The 16,896-nt window shown below is 46.8% G+C and overlaps 2 protein-coding genes and 1 long non-coding RNA gene across 5 annotated transcripts in view; 1 reads left to right on the plus strand and 2 right to left on the minus strand.

The window, feature by feature from the left end:
- The window catches only part of CHD5 (chromodomain helicase DNA binding protein 5), a 56,793-nt gene extending 54,845 nt beyond the window's left edge, over positions 1 to 1,948 (minus strand). For all 3 annotated transcript variants that reach the window (XM_059716201.1, XM_059716200.1, XM_059716203.1), the window contains exon 1: positions 1,711 to 1,948. In XM_059716201.1, coding sequence (XP_059572184.1) covers positions 1,711 to 1,765 — 55 coding nt within the window. In that variant the 5' untranslated portion in view covers positions 1,766 to 1,948. The remainder of the gene's footprint in view (positions 1 to 1,710) is intronic.
- On the plus strand, positions 1,381 to 8,251 carry LOC109284725 (uncharacterized). Its single transcript, XR_002092295.2, has 2 exons — positions 1,381 to 1,469; positions 8,094 to 8,251. It is a non-coding gene; the product is annotated as an uncharacterized LOC109284725 (long non-coding RNA).
- On the minus strand, positions 5,236 to 10,940 carry RPL22 (ribosomal protein L22). The gene is made up of 4 exons (XM_014605806.3): positions 10,834 to 10,940; positions 10,256 to 10,360; positions 8,127 to 8,251; positions 5,236 to 5,450 (listed from the first exon to the last, which is right to left on the minus strand). The coding sequence occupies exons 1-4, from the start codon at positions 10,843 to 10,845 to the stop codon at positions 5,306 to 5,308; spliced, it is 387 nt and encodes a 128-aa protein (XP_014461292.1). The 5' UTR covers positions 10,846 to 10,940; the 3' UTR covers positions 5,236 to 5,305.
- Positions 10,941 to 16,896: the final 5,956 nt, after the last annotated feature.

The following is a 16,896-nucleotide window of genomic DNA, read 5'->3' on the forward strand; positions in this document are numbered from 1 at the left end:
GAAGTTTCTAACAGGCACCTCATGCAGAAGGTTGAAATGGCATGCTACAGCACTGCACAGGCCTCAGGCTGGCTCCCTGTGTCGGGGGAACTTCCTTACTCTCATCAGAAGCAATTGCAACTTAATTGGCTTCTATGGATTTGTAGCTGCTTATGCTAGCAGTGAGTTTGGCCCAAGTGCCTGCTTTATTAGATACAAGAGAAGTTCCAGGTGGGAGACATGAACAAGGCTGACTTAAAAACAAAAAACTCTGCAGGCAGAAGCTTCTTTCTACTTTTCAATTTTTACTTCTTTGTCATTAAGATAGAAAACACAGAAGAATGCCACTCCTGGGAGCAGCTGCTGGAGACCCTGCCCAGGGTTATCTGGGAGAGCACCAGGCTATTCCACTGGAGGCTTTGCGTGTGAGAAACATCCACTGAAAACCACACCACCCTCCTCTCGAGCACTTTGGTCCCCATTAACACTAGGTTAAGCCAAACACCCTGACACCATTAGCACCACTGGTCATTTTAGTGTCACTCGCTTAGACTGACACTTCCTACTTAGGTCACACCTGGAGAAATGGCACAGCCATCAGGCCTGCTGACCAGTACCAAACCTCACAGTACAAGTTATCCCTTCGCCCAGTTATGCCCCATGTCCATGAACGACGCATGCTCCCAGCAACTGGGGGGGAAGGGGGGTACGGCAGTGGCAGGAGCACAACGGCGGTGGCAGAAGCGGGAGAGCTCCCGCAGACGCCGCTGACAGCGCCGGTGTGGGGGGAGGAGGGTGGCGAGTGCTGACCAAGGGTTGGCGACCACCTGCAGCTGCCGTTGATGGTGGCCAGCAGTGATTGTGGACCGCCTGCAGACACCGGCGTCTTTTGTAGGGGATGTACTGCCGCACTCAGGGGGTGCATGTGCACCCCCTACATGTCATCCCTGCCCATGTCCCTGCCCATGTGGCAGGAGCCCTGTTCCACTGCGGTTACTGAATTCTAACCTGGACACGGCTGATGCACTCAGCAGCCTAACAGCACGGTTTTACTTGGACTTAACTCAGCAGCTGGAGCACACTCCAGGGTGCTGCCAGCCTGGCAGACGGGTGTCACCTGTACCAGCCACAGACCGGTAAAGCAGTCTGTTGGGTAAGAAAACCAACAGGAAAATCCAGATCCTCCAACTGAGGCTTGTTTAAGCTGACTTGGCTGCCCTGGCCAGTTAGGTGGCCTTAATACCACACCCCAGTGCACGGGGTTACAGCCCCCAGGACACAGAAGGATTTCCAAACAGCCGGGAAGGGCAGCGCGAGCAATGCAAGGGCACAGGATACAACCTGGGCAGGGAGAGGGAGGGACAGCAGTGCGCCAGGCCTGGGAGAGGGAAAGGCAAGGGAGGGGTCTACACCGAGGTGCCCTAAGCGGGGAAAGGATGACAGCACAGTCTCCAAGGCAATGTGGGAGGAAACAACAGCCTGACGCCAAGGTAGGGAAAGTTTATGGCAGACAAGGGGGCCAAGACACGGGGGGCCAGGCGGGCTGTGCTGGGAAACGCGCTCTCCCCGGCGCTGGGGGCTGGCGGGGCCGCACCTGCAGCCGCTGCCGGGAGCGCGGGGCCGGGCCGGGCCGGGCGCGGCTCGCGGGCAGGGGCAGGGGCAGGGGCACCGCCGGGGCCGCGGGCAGAGCCCGGGTGCCGCCCCTCCCCTGGGCCCGGCCGTGGCCCCTACCTGACACGTCCTCCTCGTGCTCCATGTCGTCCGGCTCCTCCTCGGGGCCCCGCATGCTCCGCGCCCCGGCGGCGGCCGGCGCCTGCCCAGCCCCAGCCCCAGCCCCGGCCCCGGCCCCGGCCCGGGGCGCCCCGCGGCGCCAGCCTCCACCCGCGGGCGCTGCACGGGGCGCGGCCGCGGCGCGAAGATGGCTGCGGCTGCGGCTGCCCTGGCTCCCGCTCCCGCTCCCGCTCCCCCGCCTTCCCCCGCCTGTGGAGGCGAAGCCGCCCGCGCTCCGCGCCGCCCCCCGCGCCCGCGCCCGCCAGCCGGGGAGGGGGAGCAGCGGCACCAGCCGGGACTACACATGCCCAGAGTGTGACGTCCAGTCTGGTTGCCCAGGCAACCGCATCCCATCGCCTCCGCACCGCTCGCTCGGCCGCCGGGGCTGCGCAAGGCGCGGGGCCGGGGCCGCTCGGGAAGGAGGGAGGGAACGGGCGTCCGCGCCCCCCACGGCTGCTAAGGATGCTGCCGCCTGCGCCCCGCTCGGCTCGGCCCGGCCCGGCCCGGCCGCGCGGGTGAACGGCCAGCCCTCCCCCCGGCGGCCGCCAGCCCGCCCGCTCAGCTCCGCGGCTGCAAGAGGCAGCTTCTGCCAGGGCCGCCCCGCCCGCCTGGCTCCCCCGCAAGGCGAGGTCACCGCACTGCGCTTCTGAGGAAGTGACTTGCGAGCTGAAGAGCCGCTAGACGAGCCGGCACAGCGGGGCGCCTGCAGCACCTACCTGGACGCGCGCCCCTCCCGCGCCCGCCCCCGCCCCCGGGGAAGCGCTCCCCGGCCGGCCCCCGCGGCTCATCCCGCACAGGAGTGAAGCAGAGCAGCCCGTCTGGGCTCTGAGCAGCCCACAGCTGGCCCGGTGTTAAAAAGGAATTGGACCCACAAGGTTCTTCGGGTAAATGTCTAGTCTTTTATCAAGGGTGTAGGTTGAAGCTATGTTGATCTAAGGACATAGGCAGACCAGGTTCTTTGGGTGAATCTGATATCTTCTTTTAAACCAATTTATATAGTTGAGGGAAATTTTTTTTAAGCAAGCTTCTTTACTTTTCCTTCCATCCAGGAAGAGCATGCACCAACTGCAGAAGCTTCCTCAGCCTGACAAAGGGTGTTTGTACCCAAAAACTTGCAAAGAACAATTTTTTCCAACTGTTTAGTTGGTCTAATAAAAGATATCACATTTGCCCAAACAGCCTTGTCTACTTATGTCCTTAGGCCAACACGCAGGAAAAGGAACTGGAAGCACTTTACCAGCAGCCCTTCAGCTTGTGATGCAAACAGCTGCTTCAAAGAAGGGAAGCCAAGGCACACAGTGAACAAACACCCTTCTTTCACACACCAGGAGCACCAGGTCACATACATTAAAACCTCCGACTAGATGTGCATGTCACTCAGCTCAGTACATTATTTACTGGTTCTTTTTGCACCTGTCCAAAAAGATGACTCCCAAGTCTGGCTCCAGTGCCTATGTATAGCTTAGTCCATCAGAAGTGGCAGAGCCTGACATCAATAAGTTGTCCCATTTTAGTGGTGGAAATACAGGTGCTTCACAGGTAAGAACTCAGCAAGATTCCCCACCCAACCTAAGAGAGCATTTCACCATCTGGAATTCCAGAAGGGAAAAGCCTGTCACAAATACCCTAGGTAAGCCACATCTTAGATTACAGCAACAAATGCCGCTGCAATGGCATAGGGTCTTCTATAGAAGGTTAGCATCATTTAAATTAACACTTCAGTGTACGCCTATTTCTCACACCAGTAAGAAAACAGATTTTAACTAAAAGAAAGAAGCACTAATAAATGCTTTCATGTTCAAGAAATGTTTTAGTGACTCAGTGCACCAACATGTTGGCAGTTGGGGAGGGAAAAAAAGACCTGAGGAACTAAAACCAAGAGTTCACATACTCAGACTTCCAAGCACAGATCCAATCAGGCTCCAGTGTGGCTGATTTAGATTTTAGAAATTCAAGTGCACTTGATTCCTTGATTTTACTGCAAGTGCAGTGCAGACAGGCCTGAAGCCCAGCAGCCTATCATGATAATGTGAAGCCAAGTTACTATGACTTTTCCCAGCCAAAGTTCAGTAGCCTTGATTTGAACACTGTTCACTGAGCCATTGTTGCAAACTGCTTGCCAATCTGAGCCTTTGGTCAGCAGGGCTCATGTTGATAAGCATTTCCATTTAGAAATATCACAACAATCTCTGAAGACACATCCATCCAACCTTCTGTCACCAAAAAAAAGCAATGGCAAATTACTAGGGAGAGGGAAGAGAACAAGAAATAACGCTACCTACAAGTTTAATAACAGTTTCTAAAGCTCATTGAAAAATGACTCCATCAGCCCTATGAAATAACACCTTGTTTAATTACTTGTAAAATGATAAAGGTACGGTATGCGACTAAGAACAGATTGTCATGCTACAAGACTGTCTTCATCTGTAATAAGTAAGCAAAAATATACCTGTATAAATAACAAATACTCAAACATTGTAGCAGAGCTGATAACTTCTTAGGGATGTGAAGAAAACTGACCCCACTGCACGCATTCATACCAATATTCCTACACCTTTAAGTTTTCTCAGGCTGAGAGAAGCATCTGAGTGCACAATGCTTTGACAAGTTGCAAATTCAGATTTTACATTGCAGTTTCAAAAGCACTATTGCAAAAAGTTCTTGGAAGTCAACATTACCCAAATAAAAAAAGTGTTGTGTGATTGATCTTTTCTATCAACCAGACTCCGCTGCCACCCCTTGTGGGACATTAGCCAAGGAAGGGGAAACCTTTAAAAACAAAAAAAACCCCATTCTATTCAGACTAGACCTCTGGTTGGAGATAACTTTGAAGCCACATACAGTGATTCTTAATTAAAAATTAAACCAGATAGGTCTGACAGCAAAAAAAAAAGGGTGGGAAATTAACTGGCTAAACTTCTCATCTGTAGTTGAGACACTGAGATGAAGTGGTTGGTGTTCTGACTACATCCCCTCCTCAGCTTCCAAAATCTCAACCCTTTCATAACATATGATGCTACAGGGCTCCATAAAACAAAGCAAAGCCAGATGGCACAGCAAATTGTTAGGGCTAAGTGTGACAAAGTCAAAGCATGACAAATCTCTTTTCCAGACACTTACCAATTTTCATTCTACTATACTGGAATATTTTAAGTGAAATAAAAATCTGCTACAAAGAGACCGTTAAGTAATATTGTACTTGAGGTATTACAAAAATAAACAGGAAATCTCAGTTCTCCAAAACGAGAAGACTATTTTATGAGGGACCCCAGATTCTGCAAGAGAAATTCTCTTATGAATCAAGATCAAGCAGGAGGAAAAAATGTCTACATTACTGCAGTCTGGTTAGATAAAGTTTATCTGTACAACAAAAGCTGTTAACCTTTACTAATTAAGTACTTACTGTGGCATTAGAATGACCACCATATCAATCAGGACAGTTGGAAGAGCTGCCTAACACTAGAGTTTTGAAAAACACAGAAAATGTTAACATTTTTTTTTTTTCATTTTATTCAAGGAAATTTAATATACAAAATATTTCCAGATTCACATGCATTTAATCTTCTTCCTCTTCCTCTTCTTCATCCTGGTTGATCTGGAAGTATCGTAATTCATAACTTTCCTTGCTATTGGCAACGACACGCAGCCAGTCACGCAAGTTGTTTTTCTTCAGATATTTCTTAGTCAGATACTTCAGGTATCTGTGGAAAGAAGGAAACCAGTAATCCAACTGAAAGCAGTACAATTACCTCTTATCCTACATTACATGCTGTAGGAGAAATTCAAATAAATAGTTTACAAGATTCCCATCATGCTTTTCTCTATGCTGTTTCAATTTTGCATTATATAACAAGAAGAGTTTGTCTTAAAGTCTTTCACACTTGATGAGACATTTTGGACAAACCCCACTGTGATTACAGATTGTAACATGCTATTTTACTTTTTCAGAAACAAAGAGGTAGTGTATAGGCTCAAAGCACTTTCAGGTCTGCAATATTTGCCTAACAGCACCATTCATTACATCTTTTTTCCTGAAGATCCTCCCCTGTGGGGCTTTACCACTAACTCGATTCAGAAGAACAAATTATGTTTTATATTAGTGTTTCAACAAGCAGATTTAAAATCTTCTCAACCAAGAAAAAAAAGTGTTCTCACCTTACTAGAAATGACTTAACTCTCTGCAAGGCAAGCCAGAAGGCTATTACTGCAGAAGTAACTACAAAAGACATGCTACTCAGAACACAGGAGGGAAAAGCTAAGGCACTTCTTGGGAGATAAGTGCCAAGTCATGCCCTGCCTTTGCACAAACTTAATTAAGAAAATAAAATTAAAAAGAACACCTTGGGGGCCGGGGGGGGGGGGGGGGGGAATACCAAGGAGAGCTCTCTAATGCAAAAAAAAAAAAAAAAGCACACATGACTATCCACATCAAAAGTGAAGATATTAGAAGCTTACATTCTAAACAAACTTTATTTTAGAAAAAAAAAAACTTTCAATGGAATCAGTGAATTAAGGCCTGCACAATAACATGCATCAAAACCAAATAATTCGGGGCTGGGAAAGGATGTTATCAATCACAGCATGAGTCCCCATGTAAAGGTACATGTCAGACAATGCAGCAATTTCTTTATAACAGAAAAGCCAAGCAGCTTTTTTTCTCCCTCCACCCCCAAATCCAAGAAAATTGATACTGTCAACAACAGCATGCCAGCAAGGCAGGGTTATTTTTGTTTGGTACCAAATAAAGGTACATGGCTTCATCAGACATTATAAAACTCAGTCACTAACCAACTGACATTTTTTCCAATTCTTTAGTAAGCAAATGCAATAATGATCAGAATACATGAGGTGCTGTGTTGAGAAATACATGATCTCTCTTGAGGGGTTTACAGCTTTCAAGTCAAAAGGACAGGGACATACAAGCAATACACATGGAAACGCATCACCTTAGTTAAAACAAACAAACACACAAAAAACCACCATTGCCACAACCATAAACACACTTAGAGCTTGACTTCCACAGTAACATTTAAATATAAATGCTCCTGTGCCTTACAAATGGTTTTAGAGAAACAAGCCTTGAGCACACCAGATGAGAGGGGGTTCCAACAATAAGGAACCAACACAGTAAAAAGCATATAGACAGCACTGCTGGCAAGAGAGTCAAAGGGAATGTGAAGAGAGAGATCAACGATACAGGAAGGAACAACGTTGTCTTTTCAATGCCTCAGACTAATGTATAAAAAATGCATTGGAGAAAGTCTGTTCCTGCAAACTATAAACTATAACCTATTGTTAAATTGTATATTTACATACGACATGTCCCGCCCCCCCAAAAAGTGCTTCCTTAAGCCTCTTAAATATTGTTTTACCATATTTATTAAGAATAATTATTGCTGGTGTACTTGATATTCATTCTGATGTACAAAATTCTCTTAAGAGCTTAATCTTCCTATTGAGAGAACGCCTCCCTGCCCACCCAACCAGGCTGCCCCTTACATTTCAGCATACCTACATTGTCTCTTAGTAATAATAATACTAATACAAATCACACTCAGTGTAAACTGGTCATCTGAATACTTAATCATGCAGTTCTGAAGAGACAGTTTTATATGCTATTAGCATCTATGCTAGTACTGGCTACATGAAAAATGTTTAGGACAAAATTAATATTTACATGGAGGTAAACTTGCTGAAGCTTTTCAGATCTGAGTCCTTTAAAAAACAAAAACACAACTTGCCAATTACATGTGTCCAGTTACAGACTACTAACCCCTGGAAGAACCAACATAAAAATTCAATACCAAAGCACAAGGATGTTTAAAAACATGTATGCACAGAGCAGTGAGATGGTATAAAGTGACCAATATGAAAACAGTGTAAAATGCACCAAATCCAGCTTCCCAACAACTGGTAATTTAGAGAGGATGCCACTGACACACAGAAGGAGGTCACTAAGTCACCTGGTTCCAAGAAATGATTATAAACTGGATACAAGCCTTCGTTCTTCAGTTCCCATCTTCCTTGGGCATTTTGGAAACCCTATCAAATAACTCCCTCAATGCAGGAAGCCTCCACTGACCAAAAGGTGAGCCCTGAACAATATCTTCCTTTCACCAAAAGGTTATTCACTTTTTCCCCTTCAACTGCTGAAGTTTCCGTTTGGATTTGTACAATCAACATTTCAAATGCTCCAGTTTACAGCCACCTTCCACAGTAGACCCGACCTGAATTTCAGAAGTAAAAAGCAAGTAGAAGCGACCACTCACACCTTTCAGACCCTCTCCATGCATCATTTAGAGCCTAAAGTATATGAACCCTATTCTTTTTTCTTTTTTTTGCAGATCATTAAGTTCCCACATGCCCTTTCGCCTTACCTCTTTGAAAATGGAACCTCTGAAGTTACAGTGATTTTACTCTTACTTCTCTCAATGGTCACTGCACCTCCACCAAGATTCCCAGCTTTTCCATTCACTTTGATTCGTTCCTGCAAAAACTGTTCCTGCAAAAAGTGGAACAGATGGGTTAGAGCTTTGACAGGTGAAATATCTCCACTGACTTCTTAGCAGTCAGAGATTGAAGGTCCATTACACCACCCGATTTATTTTAACCAAATAAACCATACAAGTTTTAAAGCATCTTAGCCAGAAAACTTGAAAAGCAAATAAATGCTTTGCTCATCCTAGAGACCAAGGCATGGATCCTGCAAAGATTTACACTATTTAGTTCTATTTCAGCCAGTCAGACTACTCAGATGAAGGAAGATAAGCAGAAGAACAAATCATTGCAGAATTAGAGTGATCATAAACTATATCCACCTGGCCCTCAGATGCATATACATATGTACCAGCAGTTGCAAGCATTCATCCTTCCACCTGGAGGAAAAAAACTCTAGAGAGAAAAAGAATGGGGGAGGGAGCCGAGCACAAGCAATAATCTTCATCTTTTCACAAATCTGTATGAAACTAGCACAAAATGCTACATGCTTGGAAAAACACTCTCTGGGAGACTGTAGTAGGATTGGAGTGTTATGGTCACACCTGAAGCACACTTTGTGCCCAGAAGTTTGTCTAACATCTCTGCCAACTATAGTTAGTTCAGTAAAAATATAACAAAAACTTATTACTAGGAGCCTGTAATCCTAACAGTGTCCTGGATGTTAAGTTTTGGATTTGTAATTCTAAATGCTACTGTTTAGGCATCATAAAGATTTTGCATGACTTATTCTATAGTAAGTCCTGCAAAATATCACAAACTGATGGCTTCACAGACAGTAGTAAAACAGCAAGAAATCAAGTCAGTATACTGATTTATGAACCAAGAAATATTTCACCAGCATTTCAAAGTTTTGAAAAAATGACTGATTTTATTTGTTACTGTAGTCATAATATGATCAGATCACCTAACTGAACATTCAAACCACAGATTGAATAACAAGTCTATGGACAGTAGGTATATTCTGGGTATTATTCAACAAAAGGTCTTATTTCTTCCCCACTGCCTCCATCATCTCATACCTATGTTATAAATTAAATCCAAAACAAATCTGAAAAAAGTTTTTATTTCAAGTTTTAAATTAGATTACTAAAACAAATGTGAAGTTTGCTGTTAATTAACAAGTACCTACACACTCAACAGCTGCTTTAAAAAAAATTGATTTTTTTTAATTAAAATGAAATGCTTATATCTAAAGATTACGGATTACCGAAAAAAAAATCTGGTAAAACAAAGACAGGTAGATCCACTCAGTTCAGCAGCAGCCTAACGACACTGGAAGCTGCCTCCCCCTTCATTAAAAAATGCAAAAAAGGAAAGTACAGCTTTCAACATTTCTCACGAAGAAAAAAGAAGTCATAAACAAAACTAAGTAAGAAATACAGCATTCAATATTTTCCAATAAAAGTCATAAACAACAGTATAAAACATAGTGTTTAAAATTACAGTGAAAAAGAAAAATTATGCACAATCCTAGAAGAAATACATCATTGTTTCCCTACAGTGGTGGGGGGAGAAACAACCTCTTCAGTGTAGCAAGTACAAACAGAATGCTTGACTAAAACCAATGCTTTAAATGTTTCCTACTTGCCAATCTCAATCCAGCCCAGCAGAGATACCTTAACTTCCCACATCACTCAGTTAAGAAGTCAAATTTAAATGAGGGTTTAGCCTGCACATTCTAGCAAAACTCGACCTAAACTAGACTCTTCTAGTGCAGATGCTAGATTACTCGATCGGGTGGAAAACTTGCACTGAGAACAGCAGACAATAGCTGGAAATAGCTAAAGCCAAGCAGGCCAGCAAGGCGTATGCATACCTTTGGGGGACAGAGAGCATTCTGGGAAGCAGTACATGGGAAAGAAGAGACTAGCTCATTTTTTCTACTACAGATACGTTTTCACGAATGTTTTGAAGAGCTGCCTGAGGACTCCTGGGCAGTAACTGCCACTAGCAGATGCATGTAGCGCACGGAAGCAGCGAGCGGTGGCCCAGAACGTTTACAACTCACAAAGTTAGCAGCATCCATGATTCCATCTTCAACGGGATGGGTGCAGTCCAGAGTAAACTTCAGGACCTGCTTCTTTTTTTTGCCACCTTTCGTCACTGGTTTCTTCTGCAGAGTGAAAAAGAAAGGAGATTATTGCGGACGCCCACCAAGCTCTGCTAAAAGCAAGTGCTCGGGCCAGGCGGTAAGCAACAGGGTTACCAAGCAAGTAAAAGATGAAGACGTTTCTTTATGAAAATAAAAAATCAGAACTCCTCACAAGCCGGGTCGGGGCCCTGCTGCAGCTGCGGCCAAGCCGGGCCGCAGGACGTGCGGGGGGACGTGCAGGGGCCCGGCCCGACAGCTCGCCCTCGCCTGCTCGCGCACGGAGGCGGCTGGCACCGGCCTCCCACACCCCCGCGGGCCGGGCCGGGCCCGCCAGGAAGTGCAGCCGGGGCCCGGGCGGAGAGCGAGGCCTGCTGCGCCGTCTGCCTGCGCTGCTCGCGGCCCGAGCCCCCGGCCGCACCGACCCGCCACGCCGCTCGCCGCGCCCGGAGCAGCCCGCACGGGCACAGGCCGAGCCCGCGCGACCAGACACTCACCATAGGCGGCATGGCGTCCGCAAGAAAGGGGATGAAAGGAAGCTCGAAGCTCCACGCATGCGCCAAATCACCCAATGCGCATGCGCCCACCACGCGACCGTGAGCACGCCGGGCGCTCCGGACGAGGCACACTGAACGCAGGGTACCCCAGCTGAGTGCCGAGTGCATGGATTTCCCCTCCTTCCCGCTCTCCAACTCTAGGATCGATTAGAGCTTCCTATGCAGGCTGCTGGACTCTGCTGGGCGGGGGATGCAGAGGGATCGCTGGGGCGGGGGTGGAGCGAGGGGGCGTGCAAAGGCACTGCCGGGCGGGGGCGGAGAGTGTCTGAGAGCTAAGGGTGGTGTGCTGTGGGGAGGGAATGAGTGGTCTTTAGCTGGGGATCTCTGCTTCTGGGACTGTCCCAGGGAAGGGGGAAGAGTCATTGGTAGCTTTCTCAAGGAGCTGGCAGTAAGGTACACAATAGGGAGGCAAGTCTGACTGCCCATGGGAAAACTATCTCTATCTCACATGGGGTTGCTTAACAACATCTATTGATAATGATACCATAGGCATCACGTGTCAGGAGCCCCTTTCCTCCCCAGAGGTCTTAAGCCTTTCTGCGGCAATCAACAGAAGTCAGTTCTTCCCACACTAAAATGCAGTGATTTGAGGGTGTAAAACGACAACTATTTAACAGCTCCCGGCAGTTCTGCACAGTGGTGTGGAAGAGGAGATGACTGAGATTTCAGGAACCATAACTACAAGTTGGAATTTAACCAAGATGCTCAAGCAAACCCCTTCCACCTGCTCTTTGTACATGTGTGGAGCATGCGACTGTCAGCACTATGGCCACGCAGAACAAAGAATCCTAGAAATGTGCTTAGGAGGAGCTCTGGAGCAGCAGGGGCCCCATTTTATTTCTTCATCAGCCCACAGAAATTCCATCACTTTGACTTTGCCAAAGACAAAATTCTCCTTGGGCCTTGAAAAGAAAGAGATGTTATGAATAGCTTGGAAAAAGGGCTTCTTGCATGGCAAAAGCAAAGTTTTAAGTACACAGGCAGCCAGAGCCGGTGAACCATTTGACAGAAGTCACTAGGTGGTGCTGTTCAGACAGGAACCTGTTAAGGGGCAAGAGCTGCTACAAGAAGTGACACATGACATCTAGGAAAGGTAATAAGTAGAGGAGAGCAGCCCCTTTCACACATGGGTCAAGGTGGAGTGGGCTATATGATTCATCTTCACATTGCCCTTTTCTAAACAAAAACCTCAGGGCAATGAGAAACCCAGGCAGGTCTGATAGCTGGCAAAGTAAAAAACACGCTGATAAGAGCAAAGAGATGTCATGCTGAGCGGATCATTACTTAGCACTTTACTCCCATGAAAGACATTTCAGAAGAGGCACCGGATCAACTTCCAACTCTAAGTGTACTGGCACAGTTGGACAAAAAACCTACAGCCAAAGAACTCAGGAAGGTCATAGACTCTAGCAAGCAGAAAAGCACCAGAGGAGGATGGCATCCCAGCTGAGGCTCTCAAGTGCAGGAAGGCTAGCCTGCTACCTTATCTCCATCAACTCCTAGTGTGCTACTGGAGAAAGGTCAGGTAACACAGGACATGCAAGACGCTAACTTCATCACTCTCTACAAAAACAAAGACAGACAAAGGTAGCTGCAACAACCATAGGGGCATCTCTTTCATCAGCACAGGCAAGGCTTTTGCAAGAGTCATCTTGAAATACTTGCAACAATGTGCTGACAGTGTCTCTACCCAGAATCAGAGTGTGGATACAGAGTAGGGAGGTCAACAGTGGACAGGATATTTTCCTTATGCTAACTGCAAGAAAAATGCAGAAAATAAAATAAGCCACTGTACGTAGCATTTGTTGACCTGACAAAACCCTTTGACACTGTCAGCAGAGAGGGTTTGTTCAAGGTCCTGGTAAAGACTGGATGCCCCAGTATTCTCAGTATGATACGCTCCTTCCGCAAAAGCATGCAGACTGTAGTTCAGTTTGATGGATCAACCTCTGACAGGTTTGAGATGAAGAGTAGAGTCACCATCTATCAGCCTTGAAAACATCTCTGGAGGCAGTAAACAAATTCTGCTACCTCAGAACCACAGTGAGCAACAACATATCACTGGATGAAGAGCTAAATGTGCACATTGGAAAGCCAGCTACCACTTTCAGTAAGCTCTGCAAACAAGTCTGGAACAACACAAAACTCACAATCGAAATTAAAATGCTTGTGTACAACACCTGCATCCTCGGTGTCCTTACGTATAGCAGTGAAACATGGTCGACACATGCATATCAAGAAAAGAAGCAGGATATAAAGGGTTTTGGATTTGACCCAAACCTTTGGGAGGCCTTAGCAGGAGACAGGAAAAAGAGGCACTCCCTTCTCAATTCATAGATTTCATAGACACTAGGGCTGGAAGGGACCTAAGAAGATTGAGTCCAGCCCCCTGCTCCAGGGGCTGGAAGTCAGCTGGGGTCAAAGGAACCCAGCAAGATAAATATCCATGCGTCTCTTAAAGGAGTCCAGAGTAGGTGCTTGCCTTTGGTGGCAGTCTGTTCCAGGCCTTGGGGGCTCGGACAGTAAAGAAGTTCTTCCTTATGTCCAGCCTGAAATGGTCTTGAAGGAGTGTGACCGTTTGACCTTGTCATCCCTTGGGGCACTCTGGTGAACAGGCACTCCCCCAGATCCTGATGTATGCCCCTTGTATACTTATAGGCAGCCACCAGGTTCCCCCTGAGCCTGCACTTTTCCAGGCTGAAGAGTCCCATGGCTCTCAGCCTCTCATCATAAGGCCTGTTTTCCTGCCCTCTGATCATGCGCATGGCGGCTCTCCTCTGCACTCTCTCAAGCTTCTCCACATCATTTTTAAATTGTAGAGCCCAGAATTGAATGCAGTACTCCAGCTGCAGCCTCACCAAAGCCGAGCACAGCAGGAGGATGACATTCTGATATTTGCTTGAGAAGTATCTATGGATGCAAGCCAGAGTTTTGCTCGCTTTACCAGCTGCAACATCACATTGGTGTCTTATACTCATCTTGTGGTCATTTATGACCCCCAAGTCCCTTTCAGCTGTGGTGCTAGCAAGCGTAGCACTGCTGAGCCTATAAGCAAGCTGCAGGTTTTTCTTCCCAAGGTGGAGTACCTTGCATTTTTCGGTGTTGAATGCCATCCAGTTTTTGTCCGCCCATTTTCTGAGCCTGTCCTGGATCACCATGCTGTCCTTGGGTGTGGATGCTTTACCCCAAAGTTTGGTGTCATCGACGAACTTGGCCAGTCCGCTTCTGATACTAATGTCCACATCATTAATGAAGGTGTTAAAAAAGTATAAGCCCAAGAACCTTCGGGGACCCCACTGGTCACGACACACCACAATGACTGACTTCTGTCAACTACCACTCTCTGGGTCCAACCTCGGACCCAATTCCCCAGCCATCGGACTGTGATGTAGCCAAAGTTGTAGTTGGCCAGTTTTTCTATGAGATGATCATGGGATACCAGATCAAAGGCTTTTTTAAAATCAAGATATATAATGTCAATCTCTTCTCCCTTGTCCAGGTGATATGTCACCTGGTCATAGAAGGAGATGAGATTGGTCAGGCAAGACCTACCCACAACAAACCCATGCTGGCTCTCTCTCAGGATATTGCCATCAGCCAGTTTGTCAAGAATGGTCTCTGATAATTTTTTCCAAGATCTTCCCTGGAATAGAGGTCAGGCTGATGGGCCTGTAGTTCCCCAGATCTACTTTTCTCCCTTTCTTGAAGGCAGGCACCACATTGGCCTTCTTCCAATCTTCGGTCACTTCACCTGGGTGCCACAAGTTCTTGAAGATCCATGCCAGTAGCTGAACTATGATGCTTGCCAGCTCCTTAAGTATCCTGGGACGTAAACTGCCTGGGCCGGCTGACTTGAAGGTGTCCAGTCTCTCAAGGTGTTCTTTCACATATTCTACATTGATGAAGAGTAACAATTCTCCCTCACCCTGGCCATCCTGTACCATATTGAGCAGGGCCGTCCCTTGGGGCTGGTGAAAAACCGATGTAAAATACCCATTAAGCAGGTTGCAGGGGTTCAGGTTGTAGCCGTGTTGGTCTAAGGTCATAGGCAGACAAGGTTCCTTGGGTGAATTTGATATCTTTTATTAGACCAACCCAAATAGTTAGAGAAAAGTTATTAAGCAAGCTTTCGGGTTCAAAAACCCTTCGTCAGGCTAAGGAAGTTTCAGCAGTTGGTGTGTGCTCTTCATGGATGGAAACAGGTTGGCTTTTTCCTGGGCGTCAGTTGTCCCATATGGTTTAGCAGGGGTCCAATGTTACCCTTGCTTTTCCTCCGGCTCCCCACATATCTAAAAAAGGACTTTTTATTGTCCTTGATATGCGTAGCCAGTTGGAGTTCAGTCACAGCCTTAGCTTTCCTGGGTCACCCCCTACAGGTCCGGACCAGTGCAGAATTAACTCTTCATCAATATAGAACATGTTAACTCCTTTGAGGTGGATCCAGTTTTCCATCCTTTATAGGTCTTTCTTTATAGATGCAGGAGGTCCACCAGTTCCCTGCAGAGCTGAGGGGGCTGCTGTGCCCTTTTGCTGCCTTTCCTCCGAGACAGGATAGACATTGCTTGTGTTTCCAGCAATCATATCATGATGAGAAATGGTCACTCAAATTACAACAGAAACATGACCAAAGGAAATATTCTGTCAGTACAGTAGCCCCTAATGCTATATACACCTGTGACCACTGGCAGGACCTGCAAGTCTAACGTCCATCTTTACAGCCACAAGAGAAAATGCACCACCAGTTAGTAGAATAGCCGCAATATCCACAATCACTTGCTGATGAATGGATGCCATGTATCTATCTGATAGCTTGAAGAAGCTGAGCTGTGGGAGTAACTTCTGGCCTATATAAATTTTGAACACTGGGTAGATATGCACATTTACAGACTAATTAAGATACATACATACTGTGCGGGCCAGGGCCCGATCCCACCACCAAGTGCGAGTCGGGGGGGGCGATCCGCGGCCCGTCTTTTGCGCACGCGGGCTGTGGCCAGCAGCCCGGGCACATGGGGTTGGAGAAAACCGGTGGCGAGCTAGAATTAGTCACAAATGCATAGTGGTTGATTGAAAAGATTGTTTACTTACACCCAAAGATGGTAGTGGTGTAGGCTGGACAGGTTTCCAGGTGCAGCTCTACTTAAATCCTCGCTAGAGGAGTATGACAAATTCGGTTGCTCCCACGGAGTTGTTTAGGCTCCGCGGTTTCGGTTCGGTTCCCTGGTCCCCCGGAGTTGTTTAGGCTCCGTGGGTTCGAAAATTGGGTTTACAGGAAAGGGATATGTCTAGGAATCTATCGGCGATGGGGAGAGGCTAGAAGCGAAAGCTCCGCGGGTTCGGTTATTAAGCTTGAGAGAGGCGTGTTGGGTCCGCAGCGCTTGGAGATCTTCACACAGCACGAAGTCTCCTCCTCCTGGCGAGTTCTATCTCTCTCCAGTTTTCTGTCTCTCTCTCCCTCTCCTTCTCCGACTTGGGCGGAAACTACCCAAGCCTTTTGTACGGCTAGCAAGCCAATAGCTAGCCGCCACGTGTGCCTACATTTGGAACTGGCCAATAATGTGGCGCAAATCCAAATACAAATGGCGGGAACTCCTTTGCAACGTGCATTACCGGTATGCAAAAGAAATGCACACTGCAAAGAAGCTGTAATTTGGCGGGAAATCCCCCGTTGCACCAGAGTTCTCTCCCGCAGCAGAGAACTCTATCGCGCAAAGAAAGCTACAATCGGCAGGAAAATAATTTAGCAGTGCCGAAGCGCACACAAACAAAAAAACCCACAACTTTGGGTCGTGACACATACATACATACATATAGAGAGAGAGAGAAAAAACAAGTTTTGTGAACCCAAGTTCATTTAATCATACTAACAGATTAGCTACCTCTCAATATCATTTTTACCAGGATTGAAACTGGTCACACCAGTGACCTCCATTCTATTCCTAATGGTCTAGACAGGTTTTTTTTCCAGCTGCTAATTTAGACATTAAAGAGTTTTTAATTTGT

The sequence above is a fragment of the Alligator mississippiensis genome, chromosome 13, assembly GCF_030867095.1.
Source record: "Alligator mississippiensis isolate rAllMis1 chromosome 13, rAllMis1, whole genome shotgun sequence".
Taxonomy (NCBI): domain Eukaryota; kingdom Metazoa; phylum Chordata; order Crocodylia; family Alligatoridae; genus Alligator; species Alligator mississippiensis.